General features: G+C 33.0%; 1 protein-coding gene across 1 annotated transcript; it reads right to left on the bottom strand.

Annotated features, from left to right (window-relative positions):
* Nucleotides 1–702: 702 nt before the first annotated feature.
* On the bottom strand, nt 703–18,192 carry LOC132722242 (tyrosine-protein kinase SRK2-like). The gene is made up of 12 exons (XM_060706699.1): nt 18,130–18,192; nt 15,649–15,711; nt 10,201–10,263; nt 9,799–9,913; nt 9,370–9,474; nt 5,978–6,069; nt 5,517–5,675; nt 4,901–5,038; nt 4,202–4,452; nt 3,701–3,854; nt 1,800–1,934; nt 703–1,231 (listed from the first exon to the last, which is right to left on the bottom strand). Exons 1-12 carry the CDS (start codon nt 18,161–18,163, stop codon nt 927–929), a joined length of 1,614 nt encoding a protein of 537 aa, XP_060562682.1. The 5' UTR covers nt 18,164–18,192; the 3' UTR covers nt 703–926.
* Nucleotides 18,193–21,193: the final 3,001 nt, after the last annotated feature.

The raw sequence follows: 21,193 nt of genomic DNA, 5'->3' as shown, positions 1-21,193 counted from the left end.
GAAACTTGAAACCCCCGGGGGAGGTAAATTTTTGACCCCCAAGGGGGATGATTAAAAATTTTTAAATTTTTAAAAGTTCGTTTAAAACTCTAGTAGCTTTTTGTTTCAATTGTCATTAGACTAAAGGGAGTTTTCCCAAGTAATTATCTTGACAGTTCTTTGGATTTAAAAAAAATTAAGGAAATTTAAAAATTTAAAAATTTGTTATCCCCTCTAAATTTTCTATTGTTTTAGTCCCAAAAAAATGAACATTTGTCAGAAAAAGTTTTTGATTTTTTTTTAGCATAGCTTGAAAATTGGGGTTTTCTGGGGCATTTTCCAATTCACAATACCCTGGGGAAATTAGGCAAAACATTTGTTTAGAAATTCTCGTCACGTTTCAGATGGATAACTAGAGTCAAACTAGGTCACATCGCAAAAATGGAAAAAAACGTGTTAATACTCCTAAAAGGCTACTGTTTTTGATTCAAATACCCTAGTAATTGGGGTTTGGAAAAGTTGTTTTGATTATTTAACAAACATAAGTGTGATTTTGATAACACAGCCTGGCATGCATTTTATTTAACAGCAGTCAAAGTCTGACAACCTAAAGCCTTTGACAAAATTTCACCATGAATATTGATTTCCTCCAGTTGTGAAGACCAAAATTAAAAGAAAAACAAAAACCTCGCCCTAGAAGATTTTCGTTTAAGAAGTGGGGGGTTAAAGCGAAAATTTAAGCAATAAATCATTTAAATTTCAGGGTTAGGGTGTTTGCATGAAACATTCAAGGAATTATAAAAGTTTGTATTGTCAGCTCACATAAATCGATACCATGATTTTTGCGTATTAACATTACGGTTGAATGTTTTTGATTCAGAAATGATTTCTGCTTATACGAGTAAAGCTGGTTAAAATGAAAGAAATTGTGTATATGTCTGTCTGTTTTACATGCACACGCATTTCTTTTTAGTATTTTTCTCCGTTGTGGTCTTTTTGTTTGTTCCGCCTTTGGCTTTTGTTTCTGTTTTAGAATGCTTATCTTTTACAGGATGCTGTTTTGTATCTGGACTAGCATTATTGTGAAGTAAAATAATAATTCTAAAAAATGTGGGTCTTTTTGTGGGAATTTTGTCCCAGCAAAACAACATGATGTCATATAATTCTCGTGGACAAAGAATAGGTCCATCATCTGGCATTTTCATCCTATACCCTTCTTGAACTTTATTCACTGTTTCTTGATTGTTCATTCCTGAAAAAGTAAAACCGCATACCTGTGTCAAAAAGAAATTATATCAAATCATAACATATACTTTACCCGGATAATGCTAAAAACAAGGCTTTACTATTATACCTTTTTGGCGATTTTCATAATCTAGTACTCTGAGGTTTAAAGAAAACATTGCTTATCCTGTCGAATTGTTTCAGCAAATATATTTTAGACAAATGACTTAAGTTGCAACGTGATCTTAACAGCAAAGTTTGGACTGATAAGCCAGACTACCAGGGAGTGAAGTCATGATGTTAAGTTTTCTTTTTCTCAACACAAAAAAATATGTTGCAATATTTACTAAGTTTATTCTTAAAGCAAATTCAATTTAAGCCATAAATCAACAAAACAAAGCAAAAAACGGACTAGTCAAGAGAGGGAAACAATACATATCATTATCTCTTGAAGTAATACTGACTGTAGCTTCTTGCATATACCCCTGTCCTTAATAAACATCTTGGAACAATTTAAATTTTCTTTAAAATACCTTTATTTGTTTCCTTTTCAATTATGCTTAAAAATATCGACTTATGAAAAAAAAATTGCAAACCTAGATAAGGTATACTTCCAAAAGTAATCATCTCATAAAGTAACACACCAAAGGCCCACACATCTGAATGAATTGTGAATTTATCTTCATTAAACACTTCCGGTGCAGTCCACTTAATTGCAATCTTGTCCATGGCTGTAATATACGATACAATTAATGTTATAAAGAATAGATATTACAAATTTGCTTCTTTAAAAAGAAACGTGCGAAAAGTCTTTTTGCAGCTGGAAGATTTTTCAATTCGATAATATTTGGAGATATTTGTGCATAAAAGGCACAATGAATTATTATAAATTACAATTATTTAACAACATAGTATAAATTATATACATGTATATTGAATAAAGTATCATAATGAAAGTTTGTTTTACATTTTGATTTTTTAAATGTTTTGAACGATAATATTCCGACGCATCATATTACTGAACATTTCACTGTTAAATGTAAAGAAATAGATTTTTTAATTAAAGGGTTTCATCATTAACCTTTTACTATAAAGTTGTTTCAAAGGTTTACCACCACATCTTTAAAGCATTAAAATTTTGATTAAGCTCATTTATCCAAATGTTTTCGTTATACAAATGTATTAAAAATTGATCCTTGTTGTTGAGAAGTTACAGTACTTTGAAATCAGTTTTGATGGAGAAAACAACCCAAAAAGTTATTTTATAGCAGTTTGACCTTTCAGCAGGAGGTTTCTCAATGAAAACAGTTATTTTCCATAATATGCTCATACAGAAAAGTAAAATTTCAAAAATAATATAATGCCAAAAAAACAACAATTATTAACCTGAACCATGTGTAAGGACACGTGTTAACATGAAAAGAAATAGATTTTTGGTAATTCCAAGGGTTTTCATCATTTTTGGTTAACCTTTTACCTCATATCAACGTTTTTTCACGGCTTTTCACCCCCACCCCCACCCCATCTGTTCAGGCATTAAATATTGTGTTATGCTCTATTTAGGCCCCAAACACTGTTTTTCGTATAGAAATTGTGTTAAAAATTGATCACTTTTTCGGCACCGTCCCCTATCAAAAGATACATCAAGGAGGTGCTAGACGCGGATGTGAAACAGGGCAGTAGCCCGCTTTGTCGCCAAGACAATTTTGGTCTTTTCTGCGGCTAATAATGACCTCAGACGATCTTAAGGTAATGTGTCAGCCTTTTACTCTATCTTCAATCTATTGATAAGTTGCAGTACTTTGAAATCAGTTTTGATGGGAAAACACAACGCAAAATAGTGATTTTTGGCAACCTTCAGTCGTCCATCCATTGGTATGGAAACAGGAAATTTAAAATTGAGCATGCTGTTACAAAAACTATGGATCAGTCAACATTTGTGCCGAGTTTGATCAGTATTGAAACATTTTTATAGTTACTTAGCGGTTTGAACTTATAACAGGTGGCTTTTCAATGAAAAAGGCCCTTTTTCACAATATGCTCATGCAGTACTCGTAAAAGGTTTAGTCCCCGTTTTGAATAAAAAAATGTATATATCATTTGATTGGAATAAACAGTATATACAGCTGCATACCTCAAACCCAAAATTGTTCAAGAAAATCTAACTTGTGAAAAATGTGTGCCATTTGCGCCAAAACATCTCCGTTGCGTAATTTAGTCATACCGGTTCAAAAGTTCAAGGAGCAGCACAATTTGGGTACACAGTTCATTTGGTCCTTTAATAGTGCATGGTGATAAATATTGTAGCTATAATGTTCACTGTTATTATTTTTCGGAACATGAAATAGTAAAACGCTATTCAAAAAACAATAATCGATTTATACAGATTTAAAACGGACTGAAACATTGCTCGCTGTGTTAAGTAACGTAAATTATATTTTCCGATTTTTACTTTGATCACCGTCTGACCTTACAAAAATGAAAATATTTAACATACGGTCTAGTGAAACATAACCATCATTCTGAACCCTTTTTGCCATTTCAAGTCCGGCAATTTTGAGTTGATTTCCATGCCCGACAAGTATTTTTTCTGTCCTAAGATCTCTATGGACAATTTGTTCTTTGCACAGATAATCCATACCTTTTGCAATCTAGGGAAATAAAAAGAAAATTATATTCCAAAAAGCGTTTTATTTGTAAATATAAATAAATAATTAAAAGTAACATTGAGGTAAATGCTAAAGACAATGCTGACACATAAATTGCACATGTTTGCTGAACCATCTAGGTTATTTGTATTCTGAGATTATTTCATTTCTATTGTTTGAGCAATTGTGGTAAATTGCTTTAAGCTTTTTATTAGGTAACTTCATTATAATTATTAATATGTTAAATTAAATACAATAATTACTAATATTATGACGATGGTCATAACAATTAACAAGTTTAATAACAATAATGAGAGATTTTCATATGTAAACAATACACGTTGATCTACCTGAATTGCCATATCGAGAAGTTGATCATGTGTTATGGTCTTTCCCATATCTTGTCTGAGATAACTATGGAGAGTACCTATTGTTATCATGTCAAAAACCATCAGGAACGGTTTCTCTTTTGTGAACACGGCCAGTAGATTTATAATATTATGGTGTTTCAATCGCTTCAATATATCTATCTCTGTTAAGAAGTTTTCATTCTCCAACTGGCTGTATTCTTTTATTGTAACATCTCGGTTTTTCCATTCACCTGAGAATAAAATGTTGTGTAATATTACCAGTTATTATGAATAAGATTAAGTCTCGTATTATTTTGTAGTGTCCGAGGTAGGAGACAGATTGTCATGTAAAACGTCTTAATAATTATATTATTTCTGTCTATGAATTTATTTGATGTACTTGTACTACTATAGCAAATATCTTTTACTTTGTACTAACAAGGCAAATATTTTTAAGGTATGTTTCCTTGCATTTATTGCAAACTGAATTTTGACATAACTTACAATAATTTATTACACAAGCGGAAACGTAAAAAATAAGAATGTGAATGTATCTGTTGTAATTTCAAGAAAGGACAAATTCTGTGTAAACATTTAAGCAACTATTAAAATTATAACATGGATGGGAAGAAGCATAATGAAACCATTAAAGTTTCAGATATATAAATATATATTTAAGGAAAGCTCTCAGAAACGTACCCGTGCTAATGCCTGGACACACAATTTGGCGGACTGTCACCAATTTGTTTGGCGATTCTAGATCTCTGAAAGGCACGTCAGGAATTGTTTTTGGAACCTGTTTCCCTAGTCTGCAACATAAACCATTATTCGAATGATCTGAAATAAGATTGCTAATTTTAATTTTCATGTCTATAAGGAGTAAATATTTTGTACTACATGCAAACTTTATAAGAAATACGTTATGGGTGATATTTTTAAGTCCATAATTATAAAGCATAATTATTTTCGCTGTAATGGTAAAAAGATTGACAAATATTAAATTAAACGTTATGGTCTTCGTGCAAGGTTTAATCCTGTATAATTAGACTTAAGTAAGATTTAACTTGAACAATACATTCTGCTTATCACCACGTCAAAAAGTTTTATCGAAACATTACTACTACAAAATCAACAAAATCTTAAAATGGATTGATGGAAGGCATTTGCCTCTTCTAACGAACATAAGTGTACGCGTAAAAATCAAAACGATTATTCATTTATATAATATCCACATCTTGACCAAATATATATAAGACGTATATTTACACCATATGATCGCCATTATTTAAAGTAACGACAAAGGCAAAGACCTTACTTTGACAGAATTTAATCAAATCAGTCATATCAGCAAACAGGCGATTTTTTGAAAGACGAAATTTCCCGTCGTTTGTACATTTAATTTTGTAATGCCGGGTTTTAACTGTATTTGCTCCCATCTCTGCTTTTCTAACGGATAAAACCAGTGACATGTTTTCTAAAATAAAATAAATATATCGAAATAAACTTGTGTTTTTGTAAAACTAAGGCCTGGAATGTCCATTACTAACTCACAAAACAATATTTTTTAATTAACTTATTTCTTGCTCAGGCTTAGAATCGTACATTTTCATCATGTCAATTTAATAAAAAAAATCATTTAGTAAATGATGAATAGGAATGCGACAGTTGTGCCTTTCTATGTCACTATTGCTCCCTTCCATAGAAATAAAAAGCTTTAAAGAATAATTTATATAACAACCTGAGCGTAATGTTATTATTCTTTAAATATCCATTTACCGGGTGCGGATCTTATGATAAACGCTCCTGGTCCGAAATGAGGTGCCGACAGCTGCTTTTTTGTATCTCTTCTGTTGAATTTATGCCACCATCTAGTAAATTAAAAAAAAATTATGTGTTTTATTCTTTAATTCAATGTCCGGCAGTTTATATTTAACTGTGGTGTTTTAGTTAGAGTGCACCAATAAAAGTCGTTGTAACTATCGCTTTTATTATGATTTTGCTGCTTATTCACGATTTCTTCTTGAAAATTAAACACAATCTATTTGATATTGAGTCTTTACTGGTTGTTATTTATATTTTTATAATAATTTGTTCGTGTGATCTTAAGGATTTATATTGGTTCTACGACGTTACGTCGTGTTTGCATAATTTTGACCCAAACAAAATTAAGGTTGATATCTCGAGACGCATTTTTTAAGCTTATCATTGAATAATAAAATTTAGGTTTTGAAAGGTTTGCGACCACGTTGTTATATGGATAGAAATTGTGCACCACCGATAGCAGGTTTTAATGGTACTGCTCTGAACTTAGATGTTAAATTTCCTTTTAATCAAATAGTTCCTACTATGTCTCTATAAAAATCAGTTAACAAATAGTCGGCTTGTATTCTAATTCCACAGTATTAACCAAAATCGTATGGTAGACATATTCCGGGGTTTTAGTACCAATTAATAAAGATATAGTTTTTGCAAGATTTAATGTAGTAGATAATCCTAAATTTACAAAAAGGATTTACTCGCATCTTTTGTCCTGTGGATAATTTGCAATGTGAACAATATGTCATTCCTGTAAAAACTCTTCAAAAGGATGACCGTTATCACAAATACAGTAAAATTCATAATGACGTTGTGAATCAGATTGGTTATTATAACCATTCGAAAATATACTACTCAAAATTTGCTAGGGATCACTTTTTCCACAGTGCGATACTTTTGTGTATTTGTAATAAATGTGCAAATCGATTAATAGGAATTAAATATAATTAGTTAGGAATTGATTTTTATGATAATTATGACAAAGGAAGTGATATTTGATGTGTGTCTGTTGCGGAAAGGGTGTGCTGGACGAAATCAACATTTGGAGATCATATAGTGGAATAAAAAATCTTACAAATAAGTAAATGGTTGGCTTAGGGTGTTTAATACCAAGTATGGTGTCCGCGGGTATTAATTTCGGTCTGACATCTTCGCCACATGCTGCTGACGAACCTGTAGACCTTGTGATGAGGAATCCAATACCTCTATGAATGCATGTCTTGGCTCCTGAACTGTTGTTGGTTCGACGTGGCGTGAAGAAATTGCTTTCTGTAGCATATCACAAGCATGCTCAATTGGATTTAAATCCGTGGACCTCGCTGGCCAATATATGAAAACTATAGTTGCCTTCTCAAGATATCTGTTTGTGATGTTGGCTCTGTGTGCAAGGGCGTTGTCATCCCTTAGAATGAAATCAGGACCGACTGCTCCAGCGTACGTTGGTACATGGACGCCTAAGATTTCTTTGACGTACCTACCTGCCCTCAGTATACCGTTTTCAATGATGTGTAAGTTCGTTTTCCTCTGAGCTCTATTCAGCCCACACCATTACTAAGCCCCCGCCAAAACGGTCGTGTTCTGCAACGCATACTGGAGCTAAGCGTTCATTTTGAATTCTCCAAGCCCGTCTGTCCGTGAAGTCCACATAAAACCTTGACTCATCAGTGAAGAGGACCGGGGTCCAATTATTAACTGTCCATGTGACATGAGTCTGCGCCCATTGAAAACGCTCTTGAATATGGCGTTGTGTCCAAAAAATGATAATTGCTGGCCTCCGTGACCTCAACCGAGCCTCATGTAACATGTTTCTAACAGTTTTTGTGCTAACACGCACACCAGTTTCATTCTAGAAGTCGTTACGTAAGGTCGTAGCGTTCGAGAACCGTTGGGGCCTGGCCTGAAGGACAATATTTCGGTCCTTGGCTTGAGTCGTTGAATGTTCCCGACCTCCAGCGTGGCCCTGCAAGACATTTCAAGTCATTTGGAATCGGTTCCACATCCTGGAGACAACGCTCTGGGATACCCCAAGGACAGGGGCAACGTGCGTTTGAGAACGGCCAGCCTCCAACATTCTAATACTCCTGTTTATCTCATCTTCACTAAGACGACGTCTAAACCTGTCGATTTGCCATAGTTTGTTAATTTCGAACACAGTTTAACAATAAAACGAGAGAAGTTTTGCTGCTTGTACACGATTAAGTTAAAGCACATAACCATAAAACATCAAATTTCTATGGGTATGCTTTTCCACGTGCTTATTGTGCAAGGCGTACATGACAAATCGATAACTTAAGTACACGATTATGAGATCCCCGTACAGGTGTATCGTTAGAGGAATTATGATTTTAAAATGATGATAATAGGACTGAAATTTGCCATGAGATTTCGGTGATCCCTAGCAAATTTGGTGTTGCATGTTTTATGATAAGGTTAAAAAAGGAGAGCACGATTTTGAGGCGTAGTTATTTTTCTACTATCTACCTCTTAACCTTTTACCCCATGAGCATATTGCGAAAAATGGCCGTTTTCATTGAAAAGCCTCCTGTAACAAGTTCAAACTGCTATGAAACTATGAAAATTGCTTCAATACTAATGAAACTTGGCACAAATGTTGACTACACCATAGCCTATGTAACAGCATGCTCAATGGTAAATTTCCTGTTACCATGACAACGGGGGACGTCTCAAAATTGCCAAAAATCACTATTCTATTTTCCATTGTTTTTTCCATCAAAACTGATTTTAAAGTGCTGCAACTTCTCAATGAATTGAGAAAAAGTAAAAGGCTTTTCAGCGTCGGTTACTAGTTACCCTAAGATCGACCTGAGGCCAATTTTAGCCTTTCACATGTCCAAAATGTTTTTGGTGATGAGGGGAACGCCGTCCCCTTTTAAACCCCCCAAAGGGCAACCCCTGATGTAATATTTGGATGGGGGACGGCGCCAAAAAAGTGGTCACTTTTTAAACAACATTTCTCAAACGAAAAACAGTGCTTTGGGCCTAAATAGGGCATTTTTTCACTGTTTGAGGCCTCAAAAAAGGGGGGGGGCGAAAAGCTGTCGAAACACGCTTATATAAGGGAAAAGGTTAAGGAAAACAAAAAGATTATACGAATAACTGAATTCAGATCATTTAAACACAGATTTGATTTCTCAACTTTTTTTCAAATGTTTTTAAGATCTTGCAAAGTTTAATAATTTTTTTGATGTTTGATCGCGAATACATTACCAAGTTAAAAAGGTCAGTTTAAGTCAATGTTACCCGATGTAAGGGACCTGATTGTATTTACAGTCGAAGAAGTCTGTAGTAATATTTATTAATGATTCCTATGTTTCAAATTCAATGTCACTTACTCTTTTAAGTAATATTTTTTGAAATCGGTAACAACATAATTTCTCGGTATGAACCCCATCTCTCCTGATCCCTGGTGTGTTGCTTTAATCCATATATTGTTGTCACTAAAATGAGAACAAGATAAGCAGATTAATATGGAACACGGTACGTATAAATGAGTAACATCTCTTGATATAATGTATTAATTACTTAGCTTTAATTAGTTTAAATTCATCTTTTATGTTTTATGATATATGCTACGCTCCCTTTGCACAAAATTAATTAGTTTAACATTCGACCGATGCACAGTACAGTAGATATATGAATGTTAAGAGAAAACTTTTGTTTGAAAAATATATTAAACGAGCACAAAATTGAATTATCAATAAAAATGAATGACAGTATATATATATATTTCTTTCAGTTTATAAAATTAAAAATACAAATACTTAAGATTCCGCCTAAAAGTAATGAAAACGTCTCCGGCTCTGAAAGATATTTCATCATCTAATATTGCATGAAAGTCATACAAGGTTGTCACAAGAATAGTCATGTTCATATCAGCTGAAATGATTAATATACAGTTCTGGTCAGACTTATAGTTTTTTAATCGGATCGAAGAGATATGAATAGATGATAATCGATATTGTCAACAATTAACGTCATTTTGTCAACAGAATGTGTTAGAAAGTAAGAATGTTTTATCGTTACCTTAAATGTCAAGTTTTTTATCAAGATACAGTTTTAGTAAATAATGTAGCAGAGGCAATTATTTAACTATGAAATAATTATCAATATTAAAAAAAAACTGTTACAGATAGAAGCATTCAATTTTTGCAACAGGAACTTACTTTCTCCTTCAGTAACAAACTCTTCGGAACCCATTTCAAGCTGTTTCTCAGTCCAAAATTCGTCTTGAATATAGGAACAAAGAAAAGCAAATGTTTTATCTTTTAAATATAGGGGTACATTATCAAAGGGACACATAGTAAAATAATGTTTACTTCTTATTTAAATACAGGAAGAAAAACTTAAGCAAGACCTTGATTTATTCTAGTATTATTGCATCACAAAAAGGGAAAAAAGAATCCATAAAGCACGTCTAAAACAACAAAAATTGAAAATTTTGCATGCGAAGTAACCTTTCTTAATAAAGGTATCGATTTCGTCGGTTTACCAAGTGTTTTTGGCGATAAACGTGTCATTGATTCAGTTCCTTTATACTTCAAAAACTCCGAGATACCAATTATTGGCTGTAAATATAAGAAACCAGTTAGAAATACCATATTTGATTACAACATCGTGGTCTCTGACTTAGATATTCAGTTTAATACTTTAACAACTTGAGACTGCAATACTTCTTAATTCTGTAACTCAGATGTTGGCCATATAATCACAGGTAATTTTGATATAATTGCAGACAAAAGAATTCGTAACTTATTCTTGAAAAGACCTAAATACAGAATTCCTTCTGAGATTGATTTTAATGCTTGTCGTAGTCAGATTGCTGAACCTATAGAGGATTTTTCGGTCACATGGTGTCGCCGTTAAAATACGGATAGTAATGCTCTAGTCACATGGAAACGTAGCATCTTTAAAATTATTGATTCACGTAATATTTTAATCGTGGAAATGAACATCTTCTGCCACCTAAACCAAGACTTACTGTAAGACATCTGAAAAAGGATATCCTAGCTTTTCCTTCAAAATTTGTTTTGGTGCCAGCAGACAAGGTGATTAATAATATTATAATTGTATGAAGAATCCATTACATTAACGTTTTGCATAAGGAACTAAATTTTACTAAGGCGTATTCTAAAACCCCTGCCTCCTAAAAACACTGTAAACAATCATATCACTAATATTTCCAATTTTAAAGTCCAAATTAATAAAAAAGAACACAAACTTCCTATTTTGTATTGGATTCCTAAATTACATAAAAAAACTTACAAAGCCAGATTCATTGCTAACTCTACATCTTGCACTACAAGTAAACTGTCTATTTTATTGACGTTTTGTTTGACTGTCATTAAAATAAATGTAATTAGATATTGTGACAAAGTCTATGAAAACACAGGCAAACATCTCTTTAAGTCTATTAAAAATTCTGGTGAAATCTTTGATAAAATCACAATTAAGAACTATCAAGCTTCAACTGTCAGTACATACAATTTTTTCTACTTTTTATACAACTTTGCCACATAAATTAATTAATGATAAACTGATTTCCCTACTTCAGAAAATGTTTGCAGGGAAAAAGGTTACCTTTCTACCATGTAATTGTAACAAAGCTTTTTTTTCACTTAAGTTATTGTTAAATATTATACTATGTGGACGAAGTTTGTAGAGCACTCTCTTTTCTTTTATACAACATTTATGTCAGGTTTGGTAATACCCTATTTAATCAGATCATAGGAATTTCTATGGGTGCTAATTGTGCACCCCTGGTCGCCGATTTGTTTTTGTACTGCTATGAAAGAGACTTTATGTGGAGTCTATCTGAAGATAAACACTAAGATGTTATAGTCGCAGTTAATAATATTTCCAGATATCTTGATGATATTTTTAATTTAGACAATCCTTATTTTGATCAAATGATGCCTGACATTTATCCCCATGAACTACAACTTTATAAAACGAACTCTTGAAATCTTAGTACATCTTTTTTGGATCTTCATATTACTATCAACAATAATTCTATTCACACGAAAATCTAAGATAAACAAGATGACTTTGACTTTTGTTTACTTAATTATCCACATTTAGATGTAGACGTACCCCATGCAACATCTTACGGGGTATATGTTTCTCAGTTAGATTCGATAGAGCTTGTAGTAATGTAAAGGATTTCAACGAGCGGAATATTTTCATAACCAGCAAGCTTCTAAAACAGGGCTACAGCTATCATAAAAACGGAAGTATTTTACAAAATTTTACAATCGTAATTTTGATTAATTTCAAAATTCAATAGTGATTTAAAAACTCTTCTGCGACAAGGGATTAGCCAGCCTGGTTTTTATGGCGATGTGATTTTCAAACTTCGTAAGATTTTGGGTCATGGTAATTTGTCTGTTTTTACTAAAATCATTAAACGTTTTGCTAAAATTGGTTAATGCCTTACTATTTTAAGACATACTGCATGTTAAGTGTTCAACCCTTTTACAGTTAGACACTACGCTTTCCTCTTTTGATTACATCTGACGGACAAGTGGGAAACTCTATGATGGACAGTTCATAAAGCCCTTTGGGACTGAATTGTCTTAATATTCGTCTTCTTTCTTGCTTCGTCGGGCCCTTGAAAGTGATTTTCTTGTTGCTCTGTCTTCCTTTAGGACATTTAGTACTTTTTATGTTTATTGGGTTTACTTTTATATGTTTCTACATGATCATTTTGATGTTTTACTTATTTAACCTCTTGTAACCATAACAGCTGTTTAAATTGCATTTGCGAGGATTCATTTCATTTACACTGTCTCGTTTAAAGGAACATGGTGGGGCCAAGAGTGAGATTTTGTGCACTATTAACCGGTTTTACCGCCCCAGCAGTACTTGTGCTGCTGACTGTTTAAAGGCGGCGCCCCTCTGCGTTCTTCAGATGTAATGTCTATATTGTTTCATACTGCTTTGGCGACACTTTTGCTTTTGTCCCTTGTTGTTTTCTCGTCTACGGTAAGTATCTTCCCCTTTGCCCCTAGTCTTATTTCTTAAATTTACCACCCCGTCTCTCTCGTCTCCGGGTCTACTGTCCCCTTCCCCTGTGCACTTTGTCTTTGTGGGCTTATTATTCAATCATTTGTTTTCTTTGAATTTTTATCAGTAACAAATTATTTTCTATTATTCAATCTTCAATTTTATTTCTTTGAATTCCTAATCGGTTGCAGGTTGTTTATCGTTTTGGTGATTGGCCTGTTCGTGCTCAGCCTTGTGCCCTGTCCTGATGTTGTTTGGGTCCGCCTGGGCTCCTTGTCGCTGGTTCTTGTTCCTGGGTTGTATTGGGATTGCGTTCATTGAACGCCGCCTTTCCTTGTTGATCTTGTTTATCATATTTTATTGGTTTTATTTAGCCTGTTCAAGTCCTTAGAAATTGGCTCTTAATACAACTTTTAAACGACGTTTATTTGTGACATAAAGGCATGTTTAAAGTTTTTTGTTGTCTGCTTCAAAAATTTGAATGTCCTTGTTACAAATCGACAAATCCTTCTTTGAAGACAAACCTTCTATCAGACATAAATTTACTATGAATAGTGAAAGGTGCTTTTCTGTCAAAAAGCACGATTTTGGAAAAAATAAATAGTATGCAGCAAATCTCTTTGTCTTCTCCGGTCCTAGATCAGAAATATAAAACATTTGTTTTAGAATTTTCCTTAAACAATACCGACATTCCTCACTTTTATAATCCCATTAATATTATTGTTATCTAATGACACAACAATACTGATTGTTGTTGTTACTGCTACTGCTGCTGCTGCTGCTGCTGCTGCTTTAATAGTCCCTTGTGGTAACAGAATTGCAACCGCATTTTATCCCTTCATGACAGGCGACTAAATAAGTTCGAAACTGGAGTCTTCGCATCTCTTAGCTTCGGTATGGGACTGCAATGTCGCTCAAATATATTTAACGAAAGTTAAAAATGTCTTGTGATAACGATTTCCAGTTTCATATAGACGCTCATATAGTATTAGGAGAACTCAATTCTAATGTTTTTCCGTATGGTAAGTTAACAGCTGATAATATGATCATAATGCCTAATAAATCCATAATTTTAATTCTTTTGAAATGTCAAATATAACCCTCCTAATGGATTTAGAGCATGTTACCCGTTAGAAAACTGAAGAAAGTAGAATTGAATGTACTGTAATGTGTCATGAAGGTAGATAAATTTATCCAAAGTAGTATTTTGATCGCCATACAAACACTTATTCACTATAGATAGACTGAATGGCAACATGGCCGAAAAGCAAAAGATAGTTCCTCTCTGTGACAAATTATTATTTTTCTTGAATAATGTAACAATTACAAGAATTAAATATAATTTAAGAAATAAAGAAAGTATCGTAGCCACATTATTTTAGAACATACCATTGTCATTTTTAACTGTTATGTTAATGTTATGTTTATAATTACCATGTTAAATAAACTATTCACTGGCTTAATTAAGTATAATTATATATGACATGATATCACAAAAGAGCCTTTCAAGCCGTTGAAAATATAAGTTTACTCCCTAACAATATCCAATTAACAAATATTCAATCTAATATTGTTAAAGGGTATAATGCATACATGTGGATAAACAACGATCAAAACAACCGAGAACAAGCGAGAATTATGCAATTAATGACATAAAGAGATTATCCCGTAAGGGCCCGATCAAGTTACAACATTTGGTTTACACTATATCAAAACTTAAAAGAAATTGATTAAATCAGATAAAAATGATTGAATCTAAAAGTGAATCGAGTAACGAATGGAGGACAAAAGATTGATTCTGGACAAATTATACAAATAAGCACAGTCATACAGAGCGGCTGCTTGTGTAAGTCTATGCTGCTTAAAAACCGGAGAAGTAGATATTTCAATGATTTGCAAATCATACATCCGGTACAAGAATTACACATTGTTCTTTATCTTTATCGTTTTCTCATGTTCTGTTTGGTATATTACATTCCCATGTGTAAGTGTAATGATTTCGATTGAAAATCTAAATGATTAAACTTGTGAAGTGACAGTCTGCCCTTTTGGGTTTCTTTCTTTGTTAATAAACTTTTAAGTATAAAAAGACCTGAAAATAATTCCTTTATATAAACTGCTGTTTCCCATCTAAATACTCTACTCGTGTTGTAGAGTTCCTAGGCCTAGGGGTTCTTAAGTTATTGATCGAAAACAGTTTTTACCTAAAAGGTCAATTTGATCTTGACCTTTGTCCTCTTGACCCTAAAATCAATATTGGTCATCTGCTGGTCATAAACAATCATCATACCAAGTTTGAAGTTCCTAAGCCTATGCTTTTAGTTATCACTCGGAAACAGTTTTTACCTCCAATGTCAATGTGACCTTGACCTTTGACCCCTTGACCGAAAATCAATTGGGGTCATCTACTGGTCATGAACAGTCATCATACCAAGTTTGAAGTTCCTAGGAAGTTATCACTCGGAAACCATTTGTTCTACGGACCGACGGACAAACAGACAGACAAATGCAAAGCAATATACCCCCACTTCCTTGAAGGAGGCATAATTATCAACAAAAAAAATAACTGTTACAGATAGTAGCATTTAATTTTTGCGACAGGAACTTACTTTCTCTTTCACTATCTACCTCTTCGGAACCATTTTCAAGCTGTTGTTCTGTGCCGGATGCGTCTTTAATATAGAAACAAAGAAATTGAAACATTTTAGGCTTTTAAATACCGTTGTACATTATAAAAGGGACACATAGTAAAATAATGTGTACTTCTAAGTAAAAGACAGAAAGAAATACTTAAGCAAAGTCTGGTTTATTCTAGTATTATTGCATCACAATAAGGGAAAAAAGAGTCCTAAAAACGTCCAAAACAAAAACAAAAATGAAAATTTTGCAGGATCGGTTTGATTGAGCCTGTTCAAGTCCTTTGAAAATGGCTCTTAATACAACGACGATTATTTGTAACAATTTTGGCATGCTTTAAGTTTTTCGTTGTCTGCTTCAAAATTTGAATGTTCTTGTTACTAATCGACAAAGCCTTCTTTGTAGACAAACCTTCTAATAGACATAAATTTACTATGAATAGTGAAAGGTGCTACTCTGTCATATAGCACGAGTTTGGACAAAATAAATAGTATGCAGCAAATCTCTTTGTCTTCTCCGGTCCTAGATCAGAAATATAAAACATTTGTTATAGAATTTTCCTTAAACAATACCGACATTCCTCACTTTTATAATCCCATAATATTATTGTTATCTAATGACACAACAATACTGATTGTTGTTGTTACTGCTGCTGCTGCTTTAACAGACCCTTGTGGTAACAGAATTGCAACCGCATTGTATCCCTTCATGACAGGCGACTAAATAAGTTCGAAAACTGGAGTCTTCGCATCTCTTAATTTCGATATTGGACTGCAATGGAGCTCAAATATATTTAACGAAAGTTAAAAATGTCTTGTGATAACGATTTCCAGTTTCATATAGACGCTCATATAGTATTAGGAGAGCTCAATTCTAATGTTTTTCCGTATGGTAAGTTAACAGCTGATAATATGATCATAATGCCTCATAAATCCATAATTTTAATTCTTTTGAAATGTCAAATATAACCTTTCTAATGGATATAGAGCATGTTACCCGTTTGACAACTGAAGAATGTAGAATTGAATGTACTGTAATGTGTCATGAAGGTAAAATAATTTATCCAAAGTAGTATTTTGACCGCCATACAAACACTTATTTACTATAGATAGACTAAATGCCAACATGGCAGAAAAGCAAAAGATAGTTCCTCTCTGTGACAAATTATTATTTTTCTTGAATAATGTAACAATTACAAGAATTAAATATAATTTAAGAAATAAAAGAAGTATCGTAGCCACATTATTTTAGAACATACCATTTTCATTTTTATCTATTATGTTAATGTTATGTTAATAATTACCATGTTAAATAAACTATTCACTAGCTTAATTAAGTATAATTATGTATGACATGATATCACTAAAGAGCCTTTCAAACCATTGAAAATATAAGTTTACTCCCTAACAATATCCAGTTAACAAATATTCAATCTAATATTGTTAAAGGGTATAATGCATACATGTGAATAAACAACGATCAGAACAAGCGAGAACAAGCGAGAATTATGCAATTAATGACATATAGAGATTATCCTGTAAGGGCCCAAGCAAGTTACAACATTTGGTTTACACTATATCAAAATTTAAAAGAAATTGATTAAATCAGATAAAAATGATTGAATCTAAAAGTGAATCGAGTAACGAATGGAGGACAAAAGATTGATTCTGGACAAATTATACAAATAAGCACAGTCATACAGAGCGGCTGCTTGTGTAAGTCTATGCTGCTTAAAAACCGGAGAAGTAGATATTTCAATGATTTGCAAATCATACATCCGTTACAAGAGATACACATCGTTCTTTATCTTTATCGTTTTCTCATGTTCTGTTTTGTGTATTACATTTCCATGTGTAAGTGTAATGATTCGATTAAAAATCTAAATGATTAAACTTGTGAAGTGACAGTCTGCCCTTTTGGGTTTCTTTCTTTGTTAATAAACTTTTAAGTATAAAAAGACCTGAAAATAATTCCTTTATTTAAACTGCTGTTCCCCATCTAAATACTCTACATGTGTTTAGAGTTCCTAGGCATAGGGGTTCTTAAGTTATTGATCGGAAACAGTTTTTACCTACAAGGTCAATTTGATCTTGACCTTTGTCCTCTTGACCCCAAAATCAATATTGGTCATCTGCTGGTCATGAACAATCATCATACCAAGTTTGAAGTTCCTAAGCCTATGCTTTTTAGTTATCACTCGGAAATAATTTTACCTCCAATGTCAATGTGACCTTGACCTTTGACCCCTTGACCGAAAATCAATTGGGGTCATCTACTGGTCATGAACAGTCATCATACCAAGTTTGAAGTTCCTAGGAAGTTATCACTCGGAAACAATTTGTTCTACGGACCGACGGACAAACAGACAGACAAATGCAAAGCAATATACCCCCACTTCCTTGAAGGAGGCATAATTATCAACAAAGAAATAACTGTTACAGATAGTAACTTACTTTCTCTTTCAATATCTACCTCTTCGGAACCCATTTCAAGCTGTTGTTCTGTGCCGGATGCGTCTTTAACATAGAAACAAAGAAATTGAAACATTTTAGGCTTTTAAATACCGGTGTACATTATAAAAGGGACACATAGTAAAAAAAGTGTACTTCTAAGTTAAAGACAGAAGGAAATACTTAAGCAAAGTTTGATTTATTCTAGTATTATTGCATCACAATAAGGGAAAAAAGAGTCCAAAAAACGTCCAAAACAAAAAAAATGAAAATTTTGTAGGCTCGGTTTGATTAAGCCTGTTCAAGTCCTTTGAAAATGGCTCTTAATACATCTTATTAACGACGTTCATTTGTAACAATTTTGGCATGCTTTGAGTTTTTCGTTGTCTGCTTCAAAAATTGTTACTAATCGACAAAGCCTTCTTTGTAGACAAACCTTCTAACAGACATAAATTTACTATGAATAGTGAAAGGTGCTACTCTGTCAGATAGCACGAGTTTGGACAAAATAAATAGTATGCAGCAAATCTCTTTGTCTTCTCAGGTCCTAGATCAGAAATATAAAACATTTGTTTCAGAATTTTCCTAAAACAATACTGACATTCCTCATTTTTATTATCCAATGAAAATTATTATTATCTAAGGACACAACAATACTGATTGTTCTTGCTGTGCTGCTTTAACAGCCCCTTGTGGTAAAAGAATCGCAACCCCATTTTATTTCTTAGTGGGATGCCACTAAATAAGTTCGAATAAGTGGATTCTTTTCATCTCTTTGCTTCGACAGGGACTTCAATGTCGCCTCAATATATTTAACTGAAGTCAAAAATAGAAAGCAAAATATAACCAAAATAGAATTTTGACCGCCATACTAAACAATTATTCACTTTAAAAAGGCAAAATGCCAACATGCCAGAAAAGCCAAAAAGAGTTCTTCTATGTGACAAATGAATATTTTTCTGGAATTATGTAACATTTACAAGAATTGAACATCTTTTGAGAAATAACAAGAAGTATCTTATTAAACATGATATTCGTACAAAGTAAAACTGCTTTTATTTGAACAGATTAGTTCGGAGTTTTTTATCATAGAATTTCGTACCACTGCAAGGTGAATTTGTGGGCAAGAAACAGTCTTGTTCTGTAAATGTACATTTTCACTTACGTGTTCATGTACACATTATTATATACTTTATGAATATGCAAAGAAATAAATGGAAATTTTGAACTTTATATGAATTGAACATATCAATAACCATATTAATACTAAAGAGCTTGAAAACTAAACATAATCTACTGCTGATAGTACGAGTAAAGTTCGGGTTTATTCTATTTGCATATGAGTTGATAAACGTTATTGGTAGCCTTATTATTTATGACACTATCTTTGTCATTTATAACTCTTTTGTTAATGTTATGTTAATACTTCTTAATGTTAAATAAACTATTCACTAAAACATTAATGACATTTTAAAAGCAGTATACAGCTATTTCGTGTGTGTTTGCTGCCTGACATATTGAAAATAATTCCTTTATATAAACTGCTGTTTCCAATCTAAATACTCTACACGTTGTGTTGTTTACATATGATAAAGCTACAGTGTTAATAGATATGTGTATTATTTATCAGACAGGAAATGTGCATTAAAGTCATACAAGACTGTCACAAGTTCATAACAGCTGGAATTATTTATATAAAGTTCTAGTCAGACCTTTTCAATCAGATCGAATAAATATGCATAGATGATAATTGATATCGTTAACAATTAATGTCATTGTGTCAGAAAGTAAATATGTTGTATGATATCACTAAAGTGTCAGTTTTGTGAATGCCAAGATTTTTATATAGATACAGTTTTTGTAAATGATGTAGCAAAGCGATTATACCTATTAAATAACAAGATATGTTTGTAAAACATGTATGCCCCCATTTAGTCATGTGATCAGGTTATTATGACTGACTTTTGACCTTAAATGATCAAAAAATCAATAAGGGTTAATTACTGGTCATGACTAGTCACTAGTTAATTGTGAGCACAAATGTTGTGTGCAGAATTTTTTTGACAAAGTTACTACAAATCTTACCAAATAATATATGCATTAATGTTATGAATCATGTAGGCCTCATTAATGTCATCCAAGTTGTTATATTGCATAAGACCTTGAAATGTATGTGTGTACCTAAAGGATTTTTAGTTTATTAAAAATATCAACCAAGGCAACTTGAGTTGTTGAGTTATTGGTCAGAAACAGTCTTTACATACAAGGTCAATATGCACCTGTAAAAGTGAAAGTAAAGGACCAATGAATTTGGATGTTGATCAGAAAGGGTTTTTACCTATTACGTCAATGTGATCTTGACCTCTGACCCCTTAACGCAAAAAAATCAATTGAGGTCATCTGACCAAGAGCAATGCATCTGTAAAGATTGAAGGTCAAGAATCCACTGGTTATCAAGTTATTGATAGGAAAGCATTTTATAATACACGGTCAATGCAACCTTTGACCCTCCCTGACCCCAAAATCAATAGGGGTCCTCTACTGGCCAAGACCAATGCACCTACAAAATAGGAGGGCCGACAGCACATAGCTTGTCAATTATTGATTGGAAACCGTTTTTATCTACAAGGTCAATGTGTCCTTGACCTTTGCCCATTGACCCCAAAATCAATAGGGGTCATTTGCTGGTCATGTACAATCATCATACAAAGTTTGAATTTTCTAAGCCTAAGTGTTTTTTTAGTTTTTGATTGGAAACAGTTTTTACCTATAAGGTCAATGTGACCTTGACCTTGGATCTCTTGACACCAAAATCAATATTGGTCATCTGCTGGTCATTAACAATCATCGTACCAAGTTTGAAGTTCCTAGGCCTAAGCGTTCTTTAGTTATTGATCGGAACCGTTTTTATCTACAAGGTCTTTGTGACCTTGACCTTTGACCCTATGGCCCAAAAATCAAAAGGGGTCATCTGCTGGTCATGAACAATCATCATACCAAGTTTGAAGTTCTTAGGCCTAAGCATTCTTTAATTATTGATCGGAAACCATTTTTACCTGCAAGGTCA

Source organism: Ruditapes philippinarum, unplaced genomic scaffold (genome assembly GCF_026571515.1).
Source record: "Ruditapes philippinarum isolate M1 unplaced genomic scaffold, ASM2657151v2 ctg1399_1_1_1_1, whole genome shotgun sequence".
NCBI classification, from domain to species: Eukaryota; Metazoa; Mollusca; class Bivalvia; order Venerida; family Veneridae; genus Ruditapes; species Ruditapes philippinarum.
The sequence above is the reverse complement of the archived record's forward strand: the minus strand, read 5'-3'. Positions and strand labels throughout refer to the sequence as shown.

What these genes read in the sequence shown, in the direction of transcription:
- LOC132722242 (XM_060706699.1), bottom strand. Translation starts at nt 18,163, where the DNA reads ATGGGTTCCGAAGAGGTAGATATTGAAAGAGAAA. An exon ending in GGTAGATAGTGAAAGAGAAA is followed by an intron (nt 10,264 to 15,648) that starts GTAAGTTCCTGT and finishes CCTATATTCAAG; the next exon opens with ACGAATTTTGGACTGAGAAA. An exon ending in GTGTCCAGGCATTAGCACGG is followed by an intron (nt 4,453 to 4,900) that starts GTACGTTTCTGA and finishes TTTTATTCTCAG; the next exon opens with GTGAATGGAAAAACCGAGAT.